This window comes from Tribolium castaneum, chromosome 8 (assembly GCF_031307605.1).
Source record: "Tribolium castaneum strain GA2 chromosome 8, icTriCast1.1, whole genome shotgun sequence".
Classification (NCBI taxonomy): Eukaryota; Metazoa; Arthropoda; class Insecta; order Coleoptera; family Tenebrionidae; genus Tribolium; species Tribolium castaneum.
In genome coordinates, this window is record NC_087401.1 from 8,783,214 (window position 1) to 8,801,688 (window position 18,475).

Here is an 18,475-nt window from a genome sequence, read left to right on the forward strand (position 1 = left end):
TAATTATTTGCTGCAAATATGCAAATAAAGTTTCAATCTGTAGTAAATAATAAAGAACGCACGTAATTATGTGTAACATTTGCACAAATAAATTCATTGGCACTCAATACTTTTTTACAGCTCTATTACATATGCGAGCAGAATTTTTATAACTTTGTTTTGTTTTGCGAAGAGTAAACTTCTAGCTTATCCTGTCGTTTAGTTTTTAAGTAAATAGGCTTGTCGGAAATGTGTTCTACATCCAAATTCAATTAAACTTCCAAAATCTAGGTTGTTTAAAAACAAAATTGTTGACGTTTTTTCCAAAGCACTCTTCGCAAAAAAATCTTTTTTTTTTTCATTCAGATCAACATGTAAGATTTGATTATATCATGTGATACAACTTTGTAATCAGAAAAAAAAACAAAAAAATGACTTGCATAAGAAAAAACAAAGTTGAGTGTTGTAACTCTGATATCAAGAACGCCTTGGAAAATGGGAAGAGAGATTTGGATTCCTTGTAACAAAGTGCCTGAAGAATGTTCTAGTTAAAAACGTCTAGTTCTTTTGGTTTTCGCTTAAAAAAAATAAAAACGATATAATTTAAAAACCTAAAATGACACCAAATTTTCTTTCTTTCTTTAATTTAACCAACCTCGTAAACTGATTTAAATTAATTGACAGTTGAATAATTGCTTGAGAAAACTAATAAATTATTAACAAAAACTATGATACTTAGGACACTAATTCCATCATAGGTACAGTCACGATCAAAAAGAATGACACCCCTGTTAACCGGGCCCGATAGCAAAAATCCAACTGAAATCTTTTAGTTTATAAATTTCAACAAATCCTTCAGTACGCATTTACCATAATATCATTTCAAAAAGATTTGTGGCTGCGGTTCTAGGGATGTCATTCTTTTTGATCGTGACTATACCTACTTTGCTTGATTCATTAATTTTTACGAACACTAAAATATGTACGAGATACTGAACAACATAATAAAACTACAGAAAATAATTCTCGGAGTTGACAAAAAACCTCAAAATTGCCCAAAACAGAATTCAATTTTAATATTTCACTTACATATAGAACGAAATGCGGAACAGTTATTAATAAATACAAGAGCGAAAACACAAACTTAAAGTTCGAGGGCTGTCGTTATGCAACGAGCGTATGCGAGTTACATACCTAGACGCCCAAGAACTTTAAGCGTTTACGCATGAGTGTTATTCAAAATTTTGTTTGTTTGTTGGAACATTTAATTAAATTTAAATTAAAGTACGTGTTACCTTTCCATTGTTAACTTATCATTTTGTATTTTTTTTCAAATTATCGCTAATTAATGCAAATCACAAAAAATATCAGATTTTAAAAAATGGAATTTTGCGTTTAAAAAATGTAAATCCTCTGAAAGAAGGAGCTATGAGGGTAATGTAATTCTAATAAAGAACAAAGGAATATGAATCAACAAAGAAATAATTAGAAAATCTGCATAAAAATTAATAAAGCGTTATATGTTAATAAAAACTTTGTTTGGAATCTTTAATTTTTGGAATTTTTTTGAGTGAAAAAGGAAGCTAAGAGGCTAAGATAATTGTAATAAAGAACAAAGGAATGTGAATCAACTAAGAAATAAATATAAAATGAAATTTGCATAAATTAGTTTCATTAGCATACAATAACAATCACTCAAAATTTTCAAAATCGCAAACTACCAAAGATTATGCACTCAAAAATTTATAAAACACACTGATTCTATTTTCAAAAATTTCATCAGCAAGATGCAGAATATATTTTGTTTTATGTTGAGTTTAAATTTTTGTTTGGTAAAAACAGTTTGATTCATTAATTTTTACAAAAATCTTAGAGAACAAAAGAATACTAATACCATCTGAATTAGTCGGAATTGATTAAAAAATCTTAAAATTACGGATATGAACAAAATATCAATCTACGAGGGAGTAATGATAATTTTTTGGACGATAAGTGACCGAAATTTAAATTTAGTAATTCTCGTGCTAAAAATTAGGAGTTATTTGTTACAAAATTTATTTGAAAAGCAATTTATTACACTCCCTGCGCTCGTGCTGCAAACATGTGGCAACCAAGTAATGCTTAATGTCTCAAACTCTCGAATTTTGCATAACAAAAAAAGCAAAATCTTAACGTTTTCGAAAATTGCCAAGTGAAAAAGGTTAATAAAATTGTCAGATCTTCACAATGAAAAGTAGTTAAAATGTGTTTTCAAGCGGACCGCAGACTAAACACTCAATTTTGGGCGGTGTGACAAAATAAACACTTTCCGACTTGTCTCATTTATTTTATTCACACTATGATACAAAGAAATGCGAAAATAGGTAATACAATACGAAAATAATCATAAACCTACACAATATATTACTTAACTTAAATTACTGTGGGTGAAGTATTATTAAAAACCCATTTGGCTCTATCTCCTGATTTGCCCTCAAACACAGTGCAAGATAATAATACAAAAAATACAAAACTTCATCACTGGTAAACCGATTTCTTTAACGGGTTTCAAATTCAAAATTCGTCAAAACCACCCATAGTACGGCTGATGTCCGAAACTTTTGGGCGAATTGTGCGCTGAATAGTGGATTCCTGTATTATCGATACTGTTTTGTCCAAACGCGGGAAAACTTTGACTCAACGGTTGTCCAATCTGCCCCAAACTAGTGGGAATATTTTGACTGGGGCTGGGATTGCGCGGGATTTGGGCGGGGGGCATCCCCCACTGGAGGTTGTTGGGGGCGGGGGCGTCGGTGGGGCATGGGGGCTCATTACTGTTGCTGTTCCCTGCAAAATTGATGAATTAATCAAATTTGTAGTAAAATTTTCGGAGTGTTACCACTGTTGGGCCCAAGGATCGTCACAGTGTTGGTGGGGTATCCCTGATGTTGGGTCGTAACCGCCGAAACGTTGTTGTCGTTCGTGTCCTTGTAATTGATCCCGCTTTGGCTCAAATTCTGGATGTTGTTGAGGGGCATTAGATTGGACGATGGGTAGATGGAATGGGACGGATATGGGTTATGGGCAATGTTGTGGGTCAATGGGAGGTTGGGGGACGTCGAGTGGCCCGGAACCGGACTTGGATACAGCTCTGTCATCACTGCAAACAATCATTAAACACTATAATTAAACTATTTGACTATATTTTTATTTTTCCTAAAGTCCTATCTTGACTTGTTGTACCCTTTAATTAAATAATACAATGTGTTTTTAAATGATTGTCATCTAGTTTACTTTGAAATTAGTTTACATGTAAAAAAAATGTGTGCCGCTCTACTCAATTGAATTCTCTGTCAATAAATGTCAAAACTGTCAGTTGTGAAAATCACTAATTGTCTGATTTTACATGGGAAATTCACCGACGACTAGATGAGAATCATTTAAAAACACATTGCATAAAATATACCAGATGACAATTTAAGGATGTGATTTTAATCGCCAGGTTAATAACAAATATAAACTTATTTAAAAAAACTATAAAGTTAAAATATTTTTTACTTTAGCAATTTTTTGTTTTTATACTGTCTTTGTTTTTAATTCTGTTTTCTTTTCCTCAATATTATTAAGAATACATAATTTTCTTTTCATATTTAACGATAAATACATTAAGTGATTTTTTAAAGTACCTCAAATATTATTTTCTCTTGAGTCTTTTTATGTATTTTGTTTTTGCATTTATTCTGGTTTTAGTTATTTTTTGAGTTTATTTATTTGTTTTGTTTTTAAGAGAGGTTTTAATAAAGGCTTTTATTATTACAGTGAAACTTTTCAGACAACGGACACCGACGGGTGATTTTTAATTGTACGTTGTGAAGAGGTGTCCGTTATTCGGAGGTTTCACTGTATTATTTAGAAAAATGAAATCTTAGGGCCGGTTTATAGAAACCACTGTTAAATTTCAATTCGTTGTTAAAATGAACAACTCAAATGGACCAACTAAATTGCTTGAATTTGGTCACGTGATCAGTTAATCAGGCATTTAATTGCGGGTTAAATTAATGACGCTTTTAAAAACCGGTCCTTAATTTGGCAAACTTGCCAATCAAATTTAAATGTTAAAATCTTACATAATAAACTAGCAGGAATGCCAATAACTCAGGTGTTGCCAATATATCTTTAGCACAATATTTTATGTTCATATGGTACTATTAAATTAAATGTAGGGTTTGTACCATGTCTAATTTTACATGGGAAATTCACAGACGACCAGATGAGAATCATTTAAAAACACATTGTATAAAATATACCAGATGACAATTTAAGGATGTGATTTTAATCGCCAGGTTGGTAACAAATATAAACTTATTTAAAAAAACGATAAAGTTCAAATATTCTTTACTTTAGCAATTTTTTGTTTTTTTACTGTCTTTGGTTTTAATTCTGTATCATTATTTTCTTTTCCTCAATATTATTAAGAATACATACTTTTCTTTTTATATCACTTTAACAAAAAATACATTAAGTTATTTTTTTAAACCACCTCAAATATTATTTTCTGTTGAATCTTTTTATCTATTTTGTTTTTACATTTATTCTGGTTTTAGTTATTTTTTGAGTTTATTTATTTGTTTTGTTTTTAAGAGAGGTTTTAATAAAGGCTTTTATTATTACAGTAAAACCTTTCAGGTAACGGACACCGACGGGTACTCTTTAATTGTCCGTTGTGAAGAGGTGTCCGTTATTCTGAGGTTTCACTGTATTATTTAAAAAAATGAAATCTTGGGGCCGGTTTATTGAAACCACTGTTAAATTTTAATTCGTTGTTAAAATGAACAACTCAAATGGACCAACTAAATTGCTTGAATTTGGTCACGTGATCAGTTAATCAGGCATTTAATTGCGGGTTAAATTAATGACGCTTTTAAAAACCGGTCCTTAATTTGGCAAACTTGCCAATCAAATTTAAATATTAAAATCTTACATAATAAACTAGCAGGAATGCCAATAACTCAGGTGTTGCCAATATATCTTTTAGCACAATATTTTATGTTCATATGGTACTATTAAATTAAGTGTAAGGTTTGTACCATGTCTAATTTTACATGGGAAATTCACAGACGACCAGATGAGGATCATTTAAAAACACATTGTATAAAATATACCAGATGACAATTTAAGGATGTGATTTTAATCGCCAGGTTGGTAACAAATATAAACTTATTTAAAAAAACGATAAAGTTAAAATATTTTTTACTTTAGCAATTTTTTGTTTTTTTACTGTCTTTGTTTTTAATTCTGTATCATTATTTTCTTTTCTTCAATATTATTAAGAATTCTTTTTATATCACTTTAACAATAAATACTTACTTAAGTATTTTTTTAAAGTACCTCAAATATTATTTTCTGTTGAGTATTTTTATGTATTTTGATTTTGCATTTATTCTGGTTTTAGTTATTTTTTGAGTTTATTTATTTGTTTTGTTCGTAACAGAGGTTTTAATAAATGCTTTTCTTATTACAGTAAAACCACTCAGGCAACGGACACCGACGGGTGATTTTTAATTGTCCGTTGTGAAGAGGTGTCCGTTATTCGGAGGTTTCACTGTATTATTTAAAAAAATGAAATCTTAGGGCCGGTTTATTGAAACTACTGTTAAATTTTAATTCGTTTTTAAAATGAACAACCCAAATGGACCAACTAAATTGCTTGAATTTGGTCACGTGATCAGTTAATCAGGCATTTAATTGTGGATTAAATTAATGACGCTTTTAAAAACCGGTCCTTTATTTAGCAAACTTGCCAATCAAAATTTCAATAATAGGAATGCCAATAACTCAAGTGTTGCCAATATATTTTTGGTACAATATTTTATGGTCATCTAGTACTATTAAATTATATTTAAAGCATGTGTAGTCTTTTTAAAAAAAATTCGAACTGTAGCAAAAGCACAATATTATTTTAATAAAGTCACATTAAAAAATGACTCACTCTATGCGAAGGGGTATAATAAGATTAGAAACAGTAGAACTGGTGAACATTAACATTAACATTAACATTAACATAACATTAACATTAACATTAATATCTTAGCAACAAAAAATAGAAAAGTAGAAAAAATATTATTTTACATTCGTTTTACAAGACTTAATTGTGGCACTCATTCTATTCGAGCACTCCTTCGTCGTGCTCTAAAACCATTCGTGCCACAATAGAACGTCTTACAAAACTCGTATTATATCGATTTGTTTTCACAAAAAAGGGTAACATAATTTGGAATTTGATGTTTATTATTCAATAAGAAATGTTTTTTAATAACTTAACAATCTTTACCCGTGATTCCTAATTAACAAAACATTAGAAGTTTTTACCTGAGGTTGGCGTCGGCGTCGCGACGCTGTTGAAGGCGTCGTCGTTCACGCCTTGTGCCAGGGGCGGGTAGCGTTCAGGGGCGTAGGAGCGCACTAAAGGCGTAGCAGCCGAAGTGATTTGTTTTCGAAGTCTGGCACGTCGGTTACTGAACCAGACCTGGATTCGGGCTTCTGTTAGTTTAGTCCTTTGGGCGAGTTCCTCCCTGGTGTAGATGTCAGGGTATTGGGTACGTTCGAAGGCCTTCTCCAGCTCGTCCAATTGGTGAGCGGTGAAGGTTGTTCGGGAGCGGCGCTGTTTGCGTTTCAGGGGAATCCCCGGTTCGCTATCGCAGTCAGAGACGCCTTCGTTGTCGGTGGATTTGTCTAAAAACCAAAAATAAAAATAATAAATTAAAATTGCTGATATTGTAATTATTTTAATAAATAAATAAATAATAAATAAAAAAATAACAAAGTCTTATCTACTGCGTTACAAAATCACAGGATTTTCAGAACCCAAAAAAAAAATAGTAGGGCAGAGGAAATTTAATTTTTCACAACTTTGTTCCTTACACTTTTTTTGTTCTTCAATCTTCAACTGTATTCCCAGCGTTTTGATAAATATGCGACGGTGCGCAAAAAATGATCGCTTAGAATTATCAATTTACGTTCCACCTCATATTTTTGCGAACGCTGCAAATACGGTTGAAAATACAAAAAAAGTGTAAGGAACAAAATTGTAGAGAATTAAATTTTCTACAAAAAAGTCTGCAACACCATATTTCTATCTTCAACGGTTTAGGTATAAATTAACTTTGAAATTCTTGACCACCGGCAAAATGAAGCAAATCCGTCGCTTGAGCGTCTTTGAACGACTTTGGGGCCTTAATGGTTGAAGATAAAGATATAGTCTCGCGGACTTTTTTGTAGTAAATTTAATTCTCTACAACTCTCTTTCTAACATTTTTCTAGTATCTGTAACCGTATTCGCAGCGTTTTAAAAAATATGGAGCAGAGTGCTAATTGGTAAAAGTTTGAAGTTTTTTTAAATATAGTTTGTAATAAAATTTTTGCATTACATTTATATTTTACTATTGAGAATTTAATGCCCTAACGGTCTGTAATTTTTTTCGTTTGCTGTGTGTTAACCATTATACGAATACAACAATTTTTTCAACTTCATTACTCTGAAGAAAACTTATACGGTAATGGCTGCGCTCTCTGGCGACAATAACGGAATTATCGAGGACAGGAACGTTTTATTTGAACGTCGTTTCATATCCTAACTCAATAACCTTCAGATATCCGTAGTCCTTTGTGAGACACTTTTACTTTTTTAATTATCATTGATTTTCAGCGATCATTTAGATCCTTACAGTGAAATATTTTGTTTGTTATAAATTGATTGTTGGTTCAAACCTCTTACTTACTCTCCTCTTTTAATTTTCTCTAGTATTGTGTTTGATTTCTTAATTTTCGGTTAGGCTTCGCTTTAACAAAGTGTAATCAATAAGTACATAAATACCTAATCCTTTGAATTACGTAAATAATTGTTATGAATTTTGATCAAATTACTGAAAATAATTATATACAAAATACAAATGAATTTTGCCAAAAAATAATAGAAAATAATGTACAACACAATTAAAAAATATGTCGAAGCTGAAATTTCTGTATATCAATAAATCCAAATCATTGGGAAATTCCTCATATCGCGTTAATTTGACACTTGTTTCTTTTTTTTTTTCTTTTTTTCGTTTCTATTACGTTTTCTAAGCGATTCTTCCCTTGAAACGAGGCATATCGTCAAAGAATCAACTAAATCTGGTTTAAGTTGTCTTGTTTTGATTTTTGCTTCGTTTAAATAAAAGTAGGTTAATTTTTCATCCAAAATGTCGATTGTTTAGTAAAATTTTGTTGAAACTTTGCTAAATTGGGAAGGAAATACATTTTAAATCGCGTTATTTTCATTGATGTTCAACAGTTCCTTGCTTTAAAACGAACCAATTTGTCTGAAAATAGCTTAAAAAGCGTTTTATTTTGGCACCTGTTTCATTTAAATAAATTAGTCTCCAACGATTACTCGCTTAAAACAAGACAAATCACATGGAAAGTATCCATTTTTGGCATTGAGTACCGTTTTCGGTCAAAAATGTGATTGTTTAATGAAATTTCGTGAAAGTAACCACACACTAAAATCGAACAATATTTGCATTGTTCTAGAGTTGTAAGCACTTTTTTGAGATAAAAACACTGCGTTTTTTGTGAAATTTTGCTAAAGCGAGACGAAAATTCATTACCTAATAAGCAGAGTCGGAAACAGTCAAATTTCCTAAGAATAATTTGTTTAAGTTGATCTTCAGCGATTTCTTCTTTTATTTAAATGGGTTGATTTCTAACATTTACTCGCTTAAAAACAAGAAAAATACCTTAAGTTGCCTTATTTTGGCACTTTATTAAGTAAAAACGTGATCCTTTAGGGAAAAATTTAAACATTCCAAAGACAGTGCAATTGCCGCATTGTACGAAACTTCCCGCGCGTTCTTTTTTTTAATAAGAGAAAATTAGGTTTTGCTGTTTTTTTCTTGGTATATGTTTCAAACAGAAATACAATAATTATTTCGCAAATATTTGTCGAAAAATTGTTGAATTCTTTTTGGTATTTTCAAGTGTCTTATTTATTTAGAGATAATTTCGTCAAAACTTCTTACAAAACCATCATCGAATTAGGTTCAATAAAACAAACCACAGCATTGCTTTATTTATAAAAAATAAACACATTTCCAAATTTTTCCAAAATTCGCCTATTACTGTCGGAAAGTATACGACTCAAAACCTTCGAAATACCTAAATAATAATACTAGTTTACAACAAAAAAAAATCTTTTACCAAGAGACAATTTATACTGATTTTGTTTTCTGCTTACTCGCTGATAACTAAAATACAGGGTGTATCAGAAATACGTTATTACGTGTTAAATCATCAAATACATTGCAAAATTCTTATTTATAATTTTCACTGTATTCCTCCTTGGTCAGTGTTTAATAATTAGTTTGTATTCATAGCAACAATTTTCATTGTCGTTTTAAATTGTTTAAATTGTCCGTTTCTATCACAATGAAAATAATTCGCCTCTCTTATTTTTGTACTCATAGGCAGGTACATATTTCAGTATGTTATCTTTTTCCAAATTTTAAGTAAATTTGCCAATTTTTTATTGAAAAATTACGGAATAGAAAAGATGTTTTATTAGTTGTGCTCTGTTACCAGTTAAAATTAAGACACATATTTCTAATACACCCTGTATATGTTACATTTGTCTATCACGTCTAGTTTTTAAATACAGTGTTTAACGAAAGATGGGTACAAAAAGAAACCAGAGATTTTCCAAATCAAAATAAAACGATAGCAAGTTGCACTGTTTAAAAGTTAGAGGGCGCCAAAGTTCAAAAATTATTTTTGTTTTTTATTAGTAAGTTCTAAATGAAATAATCGATTTTGATGAAATTTGGTACAAGTATTTTTTCATCAAAACTTCATGTTTTGTGCTATTTCTTTTGATTTTATTTTATTGTAAAGTACTTTTTGTTATATGTTATCTGAATGGTGTAATTCTTTTTTGTCCGAAAGCCTTTTTATTTCTGAACACTTTTTGTATCTTATAAAATTTTTGTATCGGCCTTGGTTTTGGAATAAAAAAATAATTTATGTAAAAGTGTCAACATTTCGGACGTTCGTCAGTTATGATTATTGGTTGTAAAAATTTAATTTAATTATTTAATTATTACTTTACTTATTATAATTGTAAGTGATAATTTTTCCACAACAACAGTGTAGATTGTAATTTGTTGTGTTGGGTAGAAATCGTACCATTTTTAGAAATTTACAATTTTGTGAAAAAAATTAATAACTAATTTGATTATTGTTATCTAGGATACACATACAGGATGCTCAAAAACTGGCGCACCAACTCACTGGTACATTATTGAGAAGCATGAGTAGATCGCGGGAAAATTCTTGAAAAAATTCCTAAAGTCATATTTTAAAAAATCTGGAGCTACAAACTTATTTTAACTTCTCCAGTTTTCATTATTTTTTATCGTTTTTATGTTTTGCACTAAGTAATAGTTTCCTAACAAAACGATGAATAGTTATTTTTTAATTTCCTATCAGACTTTGTCAGTTTTTTGAATTTAAGAAAATGACAATCATAAAAAAAATCATAGTTTTCTTTGCCAACACCAGAAATTATTTTCTAGGAAACCGTTTCAAAAATATTTTTTTTATTGTTGATCAAGTTCTATTCGGAGGTAAAGTTACCGTTGGGGGCGCCACTGAGCTAGGTCGAAAACAGTAACCATAAATGGCGGGAAAATGTTTATTCGGATATTTTGAGCGTTGTACGAATTTTGAGCCTTCACAATTATTGTATTGCCTATGCGGAATGACTATTGTGTCTTTGATGGAAGAAACGAATGTTGACAAATTAGAGATGACGAGGAAAACACGAATAACGAATGACTGTTTGGTTCACTTTCTTTATTGGAAAATTATTACAAAGACATTGAAAAGCCTACCTTTTGGCATAATTTACGTTTAAGTGTATTAGCAGTTGTTAATCTTAATTGTAGTTTTGTTGATTTATCGAAGTATTTCATGATTTTATCAGTGGAAAAATTCTAACCTAAAATCCACAAACTTCACTAATTTATTGGTTTCTTGAGCCCAAGTTTATGTTCGCTGTGATCCATTACTTATAGTCTTTAATCAGACAACTGTTTGATAACACTTTGTAATCAAAATTTAAATATTTTTCACTTTTTATCCACTTTCAAATCCCAACAACAAACACTTTATACCACGAAAAACTACAGAACCAAAGTCAACGCTAGTATTTACCACCATGTACTTTTAAAGTGATTCTTTCTATTGTAAGTAATTAACACTATACATGCAAAATTGTTGAACAGTTCATTAAATGTCAGTTAAATGTGGCATTACGAAAATTTCTTTACTGTTTTCGACATAGTTCAAAAGTCATCACCAGAGGGCGTCTAGTTAATTTTATTTCCGAATTACGATCATGACTGTTAGACAACGTTGCCACATATCATTTATTTAAAATTCGTTATTTATCAATAACTTTAATACAAAGTTTTTTTTTACTATTTTTACCTTTATATGTAAGCAATTCTCTTCCACACTCCATTGAGTTGGTGCGCCAATTTTTGAGCACCCGGTACATAAAGGCACTAAAGCCAAAAAATTAAAAAAAAATAAAACCTAATAATAATGAATAGGCAAAGGTCTAAAATTTTGACACATCAACTTGAATAATTTTTTTACCTTAAAACCGAGGCCGATGCAAAAATTTTCTAAGTTGCAAAAATTGTTTAAAAAGAACAGGTCTTTCAAATAAAAAAAAGAAATACACTACTCAGCTAAAGTATAACAAAAATATGTCTTAAATTGTGGATTGGTGAGTACTTCAGTATGAAAACATACGGTTTTGTTGGCAAATAACTTTTACCAAATATCCTAGAAATCGATTATTCCATTAAAAGGTTATTAAAAAAAATTGAAAATAATTTTTGAAATCTGGCACCTCTAACATGGTGTAGAGGTAAGTTGGACTAAATCGCTCTATTTTGAGCTGAGGAATTTCTAGTTCACTGTTGTCCCCATCTTTTCGTTACACCCTGTATATTCACTAAAAGTTTAGAAAATTTCTTTTTGGTGTCTAGTTTGGCATTCATTGTTTCTATGATAAACTAACTGTTAAACATTTTATTTGTTTTAAAATATCGTCAAGTGAATGTAGATTAAGCCCAAACAACTTTTTCTATGTTTGTGTTTAAATTATTCTAACAAAACCTGGGAAGCTTAAGCGATGAACATGATGAATGTTTCCATAAGTTTTGAAGAAAGTTATAAAGGTTTTTGGGATAAAAATATGCTGTTCTTTTACTACTAGTCTGTATTAAGATAAAATGACCCTTATAGTAGAAAAAAAGGCAGTCTGTAACATTTATGATGTCGCAAAAATTGTCAAATACTGATGCTTTATACAGTGTGAGGAAATCTTATGGGCGAACGTTAGTGCATGGGCGCGCGCTTGCAGTCAGATAAACCTTTAAATCGAAATGTTGTGGAACAGCTTGCATTGTTGATATAAGTTACGAAAGAGTATTAAAAAATGTTTAGACAAAGAATTTTTTGTTTTAATCCTCGCGAAGGGGCTGAAAAGACGTTTTAGCTAAAAATTTGCAAACACCTAAAATTGGACACATTTTGCGTTTACATACTCATATCTTCCTTCTGGATAAAGCTAGAAACTCCGTTTTTTGCAAACAAATTTTCAATAAATGCAGATTTATACGTAGTTTAACAAGGTTGAGTTTTGATAAAGGGAAACCAAAAAAATTATATTTTCTTGTAACGTTCCATAATTGTGTAGTGAAATTTTCGAGATGCGAGAAAGTTTTTTAATTTAAAAGATAGACTCCCACATAATGGAGACGAAATAAAGCTAATACATGAAATAAATTTTTGGTGCAAGAATCATTTCGTTATCTGTAAGACTCACCAAGTTATTGCAATTTAAAATTACTGCAAAATGCGCCTGAGGTGAAACCGAACCGTATTTCCCTCTGAAGCGTGTTCATCACCTTTGATAACATTTCGAGAGCTAAAAATCGTAATTCGTAAATAATTAAAAAATAATTAATGTCACTTCTATTAATATTATACCTTTACTTTTAACCGCCCTAACTCTGTTAATTTTAATAATATCTAAAAAGTCAAAAGAACATTTTTATCTCATGTAATTATTTAAAAAGCATAAAAGTGACCCAGTAGAACTAGATTACGAAATTGTAATTCATTTCAAAGTATTCTTTGGTGTGACATTAATATTTTTTTAATTATTTACCATTTTTTACCCTTGAAATGTTTTCAACCACACCACGTTTCAAAGGGAAATACGCTGCGATTTCACCTCGAGCACATTTTGTAGATAACTAAATAATCCTTCTTTAAAGTCCTTTTTAAAAAAATATACAAATCGTAACGTTTCTGACGAATCAACAATTGTAGTTACACGCTGGGGTACTTGGTTAGAAGCAAATTTCTAAAAATTTTAATCAATTAAAATCATTTGTTTATTGCTTTAAACGACGATGCACAAAGCATTAAACAATGTAAAACTTTAGTTTTAACCACAAATTTAGTTTCTCAACTTAATTTTATTGAAAACAATTTTTCAAATATTCCAACTACGATCAAATTTCTAGAAACGTAAAATTTAAAATTATACATTACAGTTGAGAAATTTGAGTCTACGTTGATAGAGTTAAAATCTGTAGAATGGTCATTACAAGATAAATTTAATGCAAATATTGACGCAGTTACTAGAAATCCCGATTTTCTAGTTTTAAAACAAATAGCGAATAATGTACCACCTTCGACATATTTTGCATTAGCACCAAACTTTTTATTTACTCCTGTAACCAGCTGTGATGTAGAAAGATCTTTTTCGAAATTCAAAGATATTTTAACCGCAAAACGGAATCAGTTTTCGAGAATTTAGAAAGAATCACAGTTATTCAAGCGTATTTCTCAGAGAAAATGATTAAAATATTTTAATTTAGTTTTTAATTTTAATTTCCATTGAATTAAAACGCAACATTTTCAAAATATAATAGTGACTTACGCTCCCCTGTATTAAACATCTTCATTGGTGTCCATGTAAGATTGAGGAAATGATGAAGTTATTTTTTAACGATTATGTCAAATTAAGTGCCTTTTTTTAAAATTGATTCAGAAAATAATCTCAACAAATATACCGCAGTCTGAATAAATTAGCGACTATTTTTTTTTCTTGGGTACTCCGTAATTATAATAAAACAATAACATTTATGTTTTAATAAGATTTTTGTAAGCGACCGGTAGCATTAATTGTATAAACCCCAAGTAAACTACGCCAATGTACGCGCTATAACGGACCATTTCATCGATAAATATGAACATCGCCAGAGCGCTACGACGAGTCGGCTGATCGGTTGTGGCCTCATGGCCATCCCATAAAATTTCCTCACACTGTGTATAATAAAAATTTAAAAAAAGTCCTAGTTTTCCTCGATCAGATTTTAGGTTTAATTTTTCTACTGATAAATAATGGTTTCATCTATTGGTAAAAAACGTTGTAAACTAGTATAGTTTGTGCGTGTGATAGTTTGAGTGCGATTAAGTTAATTTTAGAGGCAGCAAAAAAATCTCCGCATATTTTCCATTACGAAAAGTGCAAGTTCCCATGCAATTAAAATAGCTCGCTTCCCTCATTGCGATGCATTTGAATCCATCAAAGCCCATGTAATTACACTCCCAGTGTCAAATTATCACCCCCACCGGAAGCGCTCCAATTTACCTTTCCACAAGACGGCACAAAAATCCTCCTTTATTGTAGGATTAGTTACACTAAACTCCAAAATTGCCTGTATCGTTATTTCTGTGACACATCCAAACTATTAATAATAATTATATCAGTATGAATTTTCGGTCGAATCGCACACTTTGTTAGCCATCACGCTCTATAGCATCATAAATTAATGCACACATCCCGAAAAAAACCATTTTTAAGGCGAGAATAAGATTTATGGGTTTTTTAGTGAGCTGGCGTCGGCATGTGTTTTATCTACAGGTGGTCTTTATCTCCATTGTTGTCATTATTAAGGCCGTAATACCATTTCACCTAATTTGGGGAAAAAATAATGAGATTTTTTCGGTGGTGATGGTGGCGGTGGTGGACAGTTACAAATTGGGGGGTTTTAATTAGGACTGCTTTTGATTACGTTAAATGCGCCAAAAGGAAGCCAAAAAGTTGCTCTATTATAAACGCTGATAGAGAATAAAGAGCAAATAGCAAGATGAATGGCTAGTTATAATGGAAGTAATCTCAGAGGAAGATTTTTTTCAAGAATTTTATTTTTAGCAAAACTTAACACAAAGAAGCACATGATGGAATCTACGAGATAAACCCGTTCATTATTAATTACTTATGATAAGTCATCCGAAAATTGCTTGATTTATTATTTGGCAAAACGTCTTTTCAGGAATTTTATTTTTATCAGAACTAAACACAAAGCAGGAAACAAATCACTTAATTAATTACGGTTAATTCATTGTTTACTAAGTTGTAACTGTAATTTCAATATTTCCAATCAAAACTAAACAAGTAGGAGACAAACTAGTCAATTACAAATAAATTATAATAAAACTCCGATGATTTAATTAATTAATTTGTTTACGAAATTGCAATTATGTTCCTGTACAAATCTCAAGCTCATTTTGGGTAAAATAACTTTTAGATTAACTTTGGCAACATTCTAAATTACAGTTGTTAATTAAAACAAAAATAAAATTATTCCTTATTTTTATCGATACTAAATAAAACAGTGCATGGAAATAATCTACAAGTGGGACACAAACCAATTAATTAATAATTAATTTTAATAAATCACCAAGAAATATTTAAATTATTTAAGAAATTATGTAGATAATTCTATAACTGCAGATTTAAAGCAAAACATATTTCCGATCCAAATATTTTTTCAGAAATTTTATTTTCATCAAAAATGAACACAAAGTAGGAAACAAACCACTTAATTAGAAACTAATTAGTTAATTAATTTGAAATTATAATTGTATATTCAATATTTCATTTCAATAATCTCAGAAAGATAAGTTTTACACGAATTTTATTTTAATTAAAACCAAACACAAAGAAATGAATTAGATAATCTACAAGTAATTTAATTAAATAATTTGTTTACGAAAGTGTAATTATATTTCTGTGCAAATCTAAAGCTCATTTTGGGTAAAACAATTTTTAGATCCAACTCTGACAAAATTTCAAATTAGATATTGTTTAAATGTTTATTTGTCCCAAAGACAATTATTTCAGGATTTTTTTTTGTCGAAACTAAATATGGAAGTGCATGGAAATAATTTACAAGTGGAAAACAAACCAATTAATTACAAGTTAATTTTAACAAAACACAAAGAAATAATTTGTTAAATTGTTTACGAAATTAGATAGATAACTGCAAATTAAAAGTTCATCCTGGGCAAAATATTAGTCAGACCAAAACAAACTTTTCACGAATTTTATTTTAATTAAAAGCAAACATGATAATCTACAGGTGATAAATTAAATAATTACAAATAATTATAATAAAACTCCAAGAATTTAATTAAATAATTTGTTTACGAAAGTGTAATTATATTTCTGTGTAAATTTAAAGCTCATTTTGGGTAAAACAACTTTGGCAAAATTTCAAATTAGATCTTTAATTAAACAATGGGAAAATCAGGAATTTTATATTTATCGAAAGTAAATAAAGAAGTGCGTGGAGTTATCTACAACTGAGAGATAAACCAACCAAAATAAAACACCAAGAAATTGATTAAATTGTTTAAGAAATTATGTAGATATATAATTACTTATATTTCTGTGCTTTAAACCTTATTTTGGACAAAACATTTTTTGACTAAACTTAGACAAAACTGCAAAATAGATGTCTAGATAACTCAAATAGATAATAATTTCAGGAATTTTACTTTTATCAAAACTGAACACAAAGCAGGAAACAAACCACTTAATTAGAAGTTAATTTCTTAATTAATTCGTTTACTAAGTTGTAATTGTATTTTTAATATTTAATTTTATTAATGGCAGAAGGATAATTTTTTCACGAGTTTTATTTTAATCAAAAGCAGGTGACAAATTAATTAATAACAATTAAATTATAATAAAACTCCAAGGATTTAATTAAATAATTTGTTTATGAAATTGCAGTTAAATTTTTGTACAAATCTAAAGCTCATTTCGGATAAAACAACTTTTAGATCCAACTTTGGCAAAATTCCAGATTACATGGTGTTTAATAAAAGAAAGGTAAAATTATTCCAAGAATTTTATTTCTATCAAAACTGAATAAAGAAGTGCGTGGCAATAATCTACAAGTGAGAGACAAACCAATAAATTACAAGTTAATTATCTTCTTAATGAAACACTAAGAAATAATTAAAATGTTTAAGAAATTATGTAGGTATAAATAATTACCTATATTTCTGTGCTTTAAACCTCATTTTGGGCAAATCATTTTTTTGACCAAACTTAAAGGCGAAATTTAATAATATATAATAATTTCAGGTATTTTATTTTTATCAAAACTAACACAAAGCAGGAAACAAACCACTTAATTAGGAGTTAATTATTTAATTAATTCGTTTACCAAGTTATAATTGTATTTTTAATATTTAATTTTATTAACCCAAAAAGGATATTTTTTTCACGAAATTTACTTTAATTAAAACCAAACACGAAGAAATGAATAAGACAATCTACAAGTAGAAAACAAACTAGTTAATTACAAATAAATTATAATAAAACTCAAAAAAATGTAATTATATTTCTGTGCAAATCTAAAGCTCATTTTGGGTAAAATAACTTTTAGATCTCCAACCCTGGCAAAATTTCAAATTATAAGGTGTTTAATAAAACAAAGGTAAAATTATTCCAGGAATTTTATTTTTATCTAAATAAAGTATGGAGATGGAAGACAAACCAATTAATTACAAATTAATTTTAATAAAACAGCAGGGGATAATTATATTACTTTTCAAATTTTAAGATCATTATGGACAAAACATTTTCCGACCCAAACAACTTTTTAGGAATTTTATTTTTATCAAAACTAAATACAAATTAGGAAACAAACCACTTAATTAGAAGTTAATTATTTCATTAATTCGTTTACTAAGTTGTAATTGTATTTTCAATATTTAATTTCATTAATCTCAGAAGAATAATTTTTTCACGAATTTTATTTTAATCAAAACTAAACAAGAGGAAATGAATGAGATAATCTACAAGCTGGAGACAAAATAGTTAATTACAAATAAATTATAACAAAACTCGAAAGATCTAATTAATATAATTTGTTTACAAAATTGTAATTATATTTATGTGCAAATTTAAAATTCATTTTGCGTAAAAAAATTATATCCAACTTTGTCAAAATTTCAAATTAAATGTTTAGATGTTTATTTACCTCAGACAATCATTTCAGGAATTTCTTTTGTCTACACTTAATATACAAGTGCTTGG

General features: G+C 29.4%; 1 protein-coding gene across 4 annotated transcripts in view; it reads right to left on the reverse strand.

Moving 5' to 3' along the window:
• Nucleotides 1–2,284: 2,284 nt before the first annotated feature.
• Prd (paired) overlaps nt 2,285–18,475 on the reverse strand; it is a 29,580-nt gene continuing 13,389 nt past the window's right edge. For 2 of the 4 annotated variants that reach the window (XM_064358178.1, XM_008196749.3), the window contains 3 exons: nt 6,328–6,690; nt 2,858–3,118; nt 2,285–2,805 (listed from right to left, as the gene is read on the reverse strand). In XM_064358178.1, the coding sequence (XP_064214248.1) occupies nt 2,543–2,805; nt 2,858–3,118; nt 6,328–6,690 (887 nt within the window). In that variant the 3' untranslated portion in view covers nt 2,285–2,542. Of the gene's footprint in view, nt 2,806–2,825; nt 3,119–6,327; nt 6,691–14,731; nt 14,813–18,475 lie in introns of those variants that run through there. The other 2 variants (XM_015981014.2, NM_001077622.1) reach the window with 2 other exon arrangements.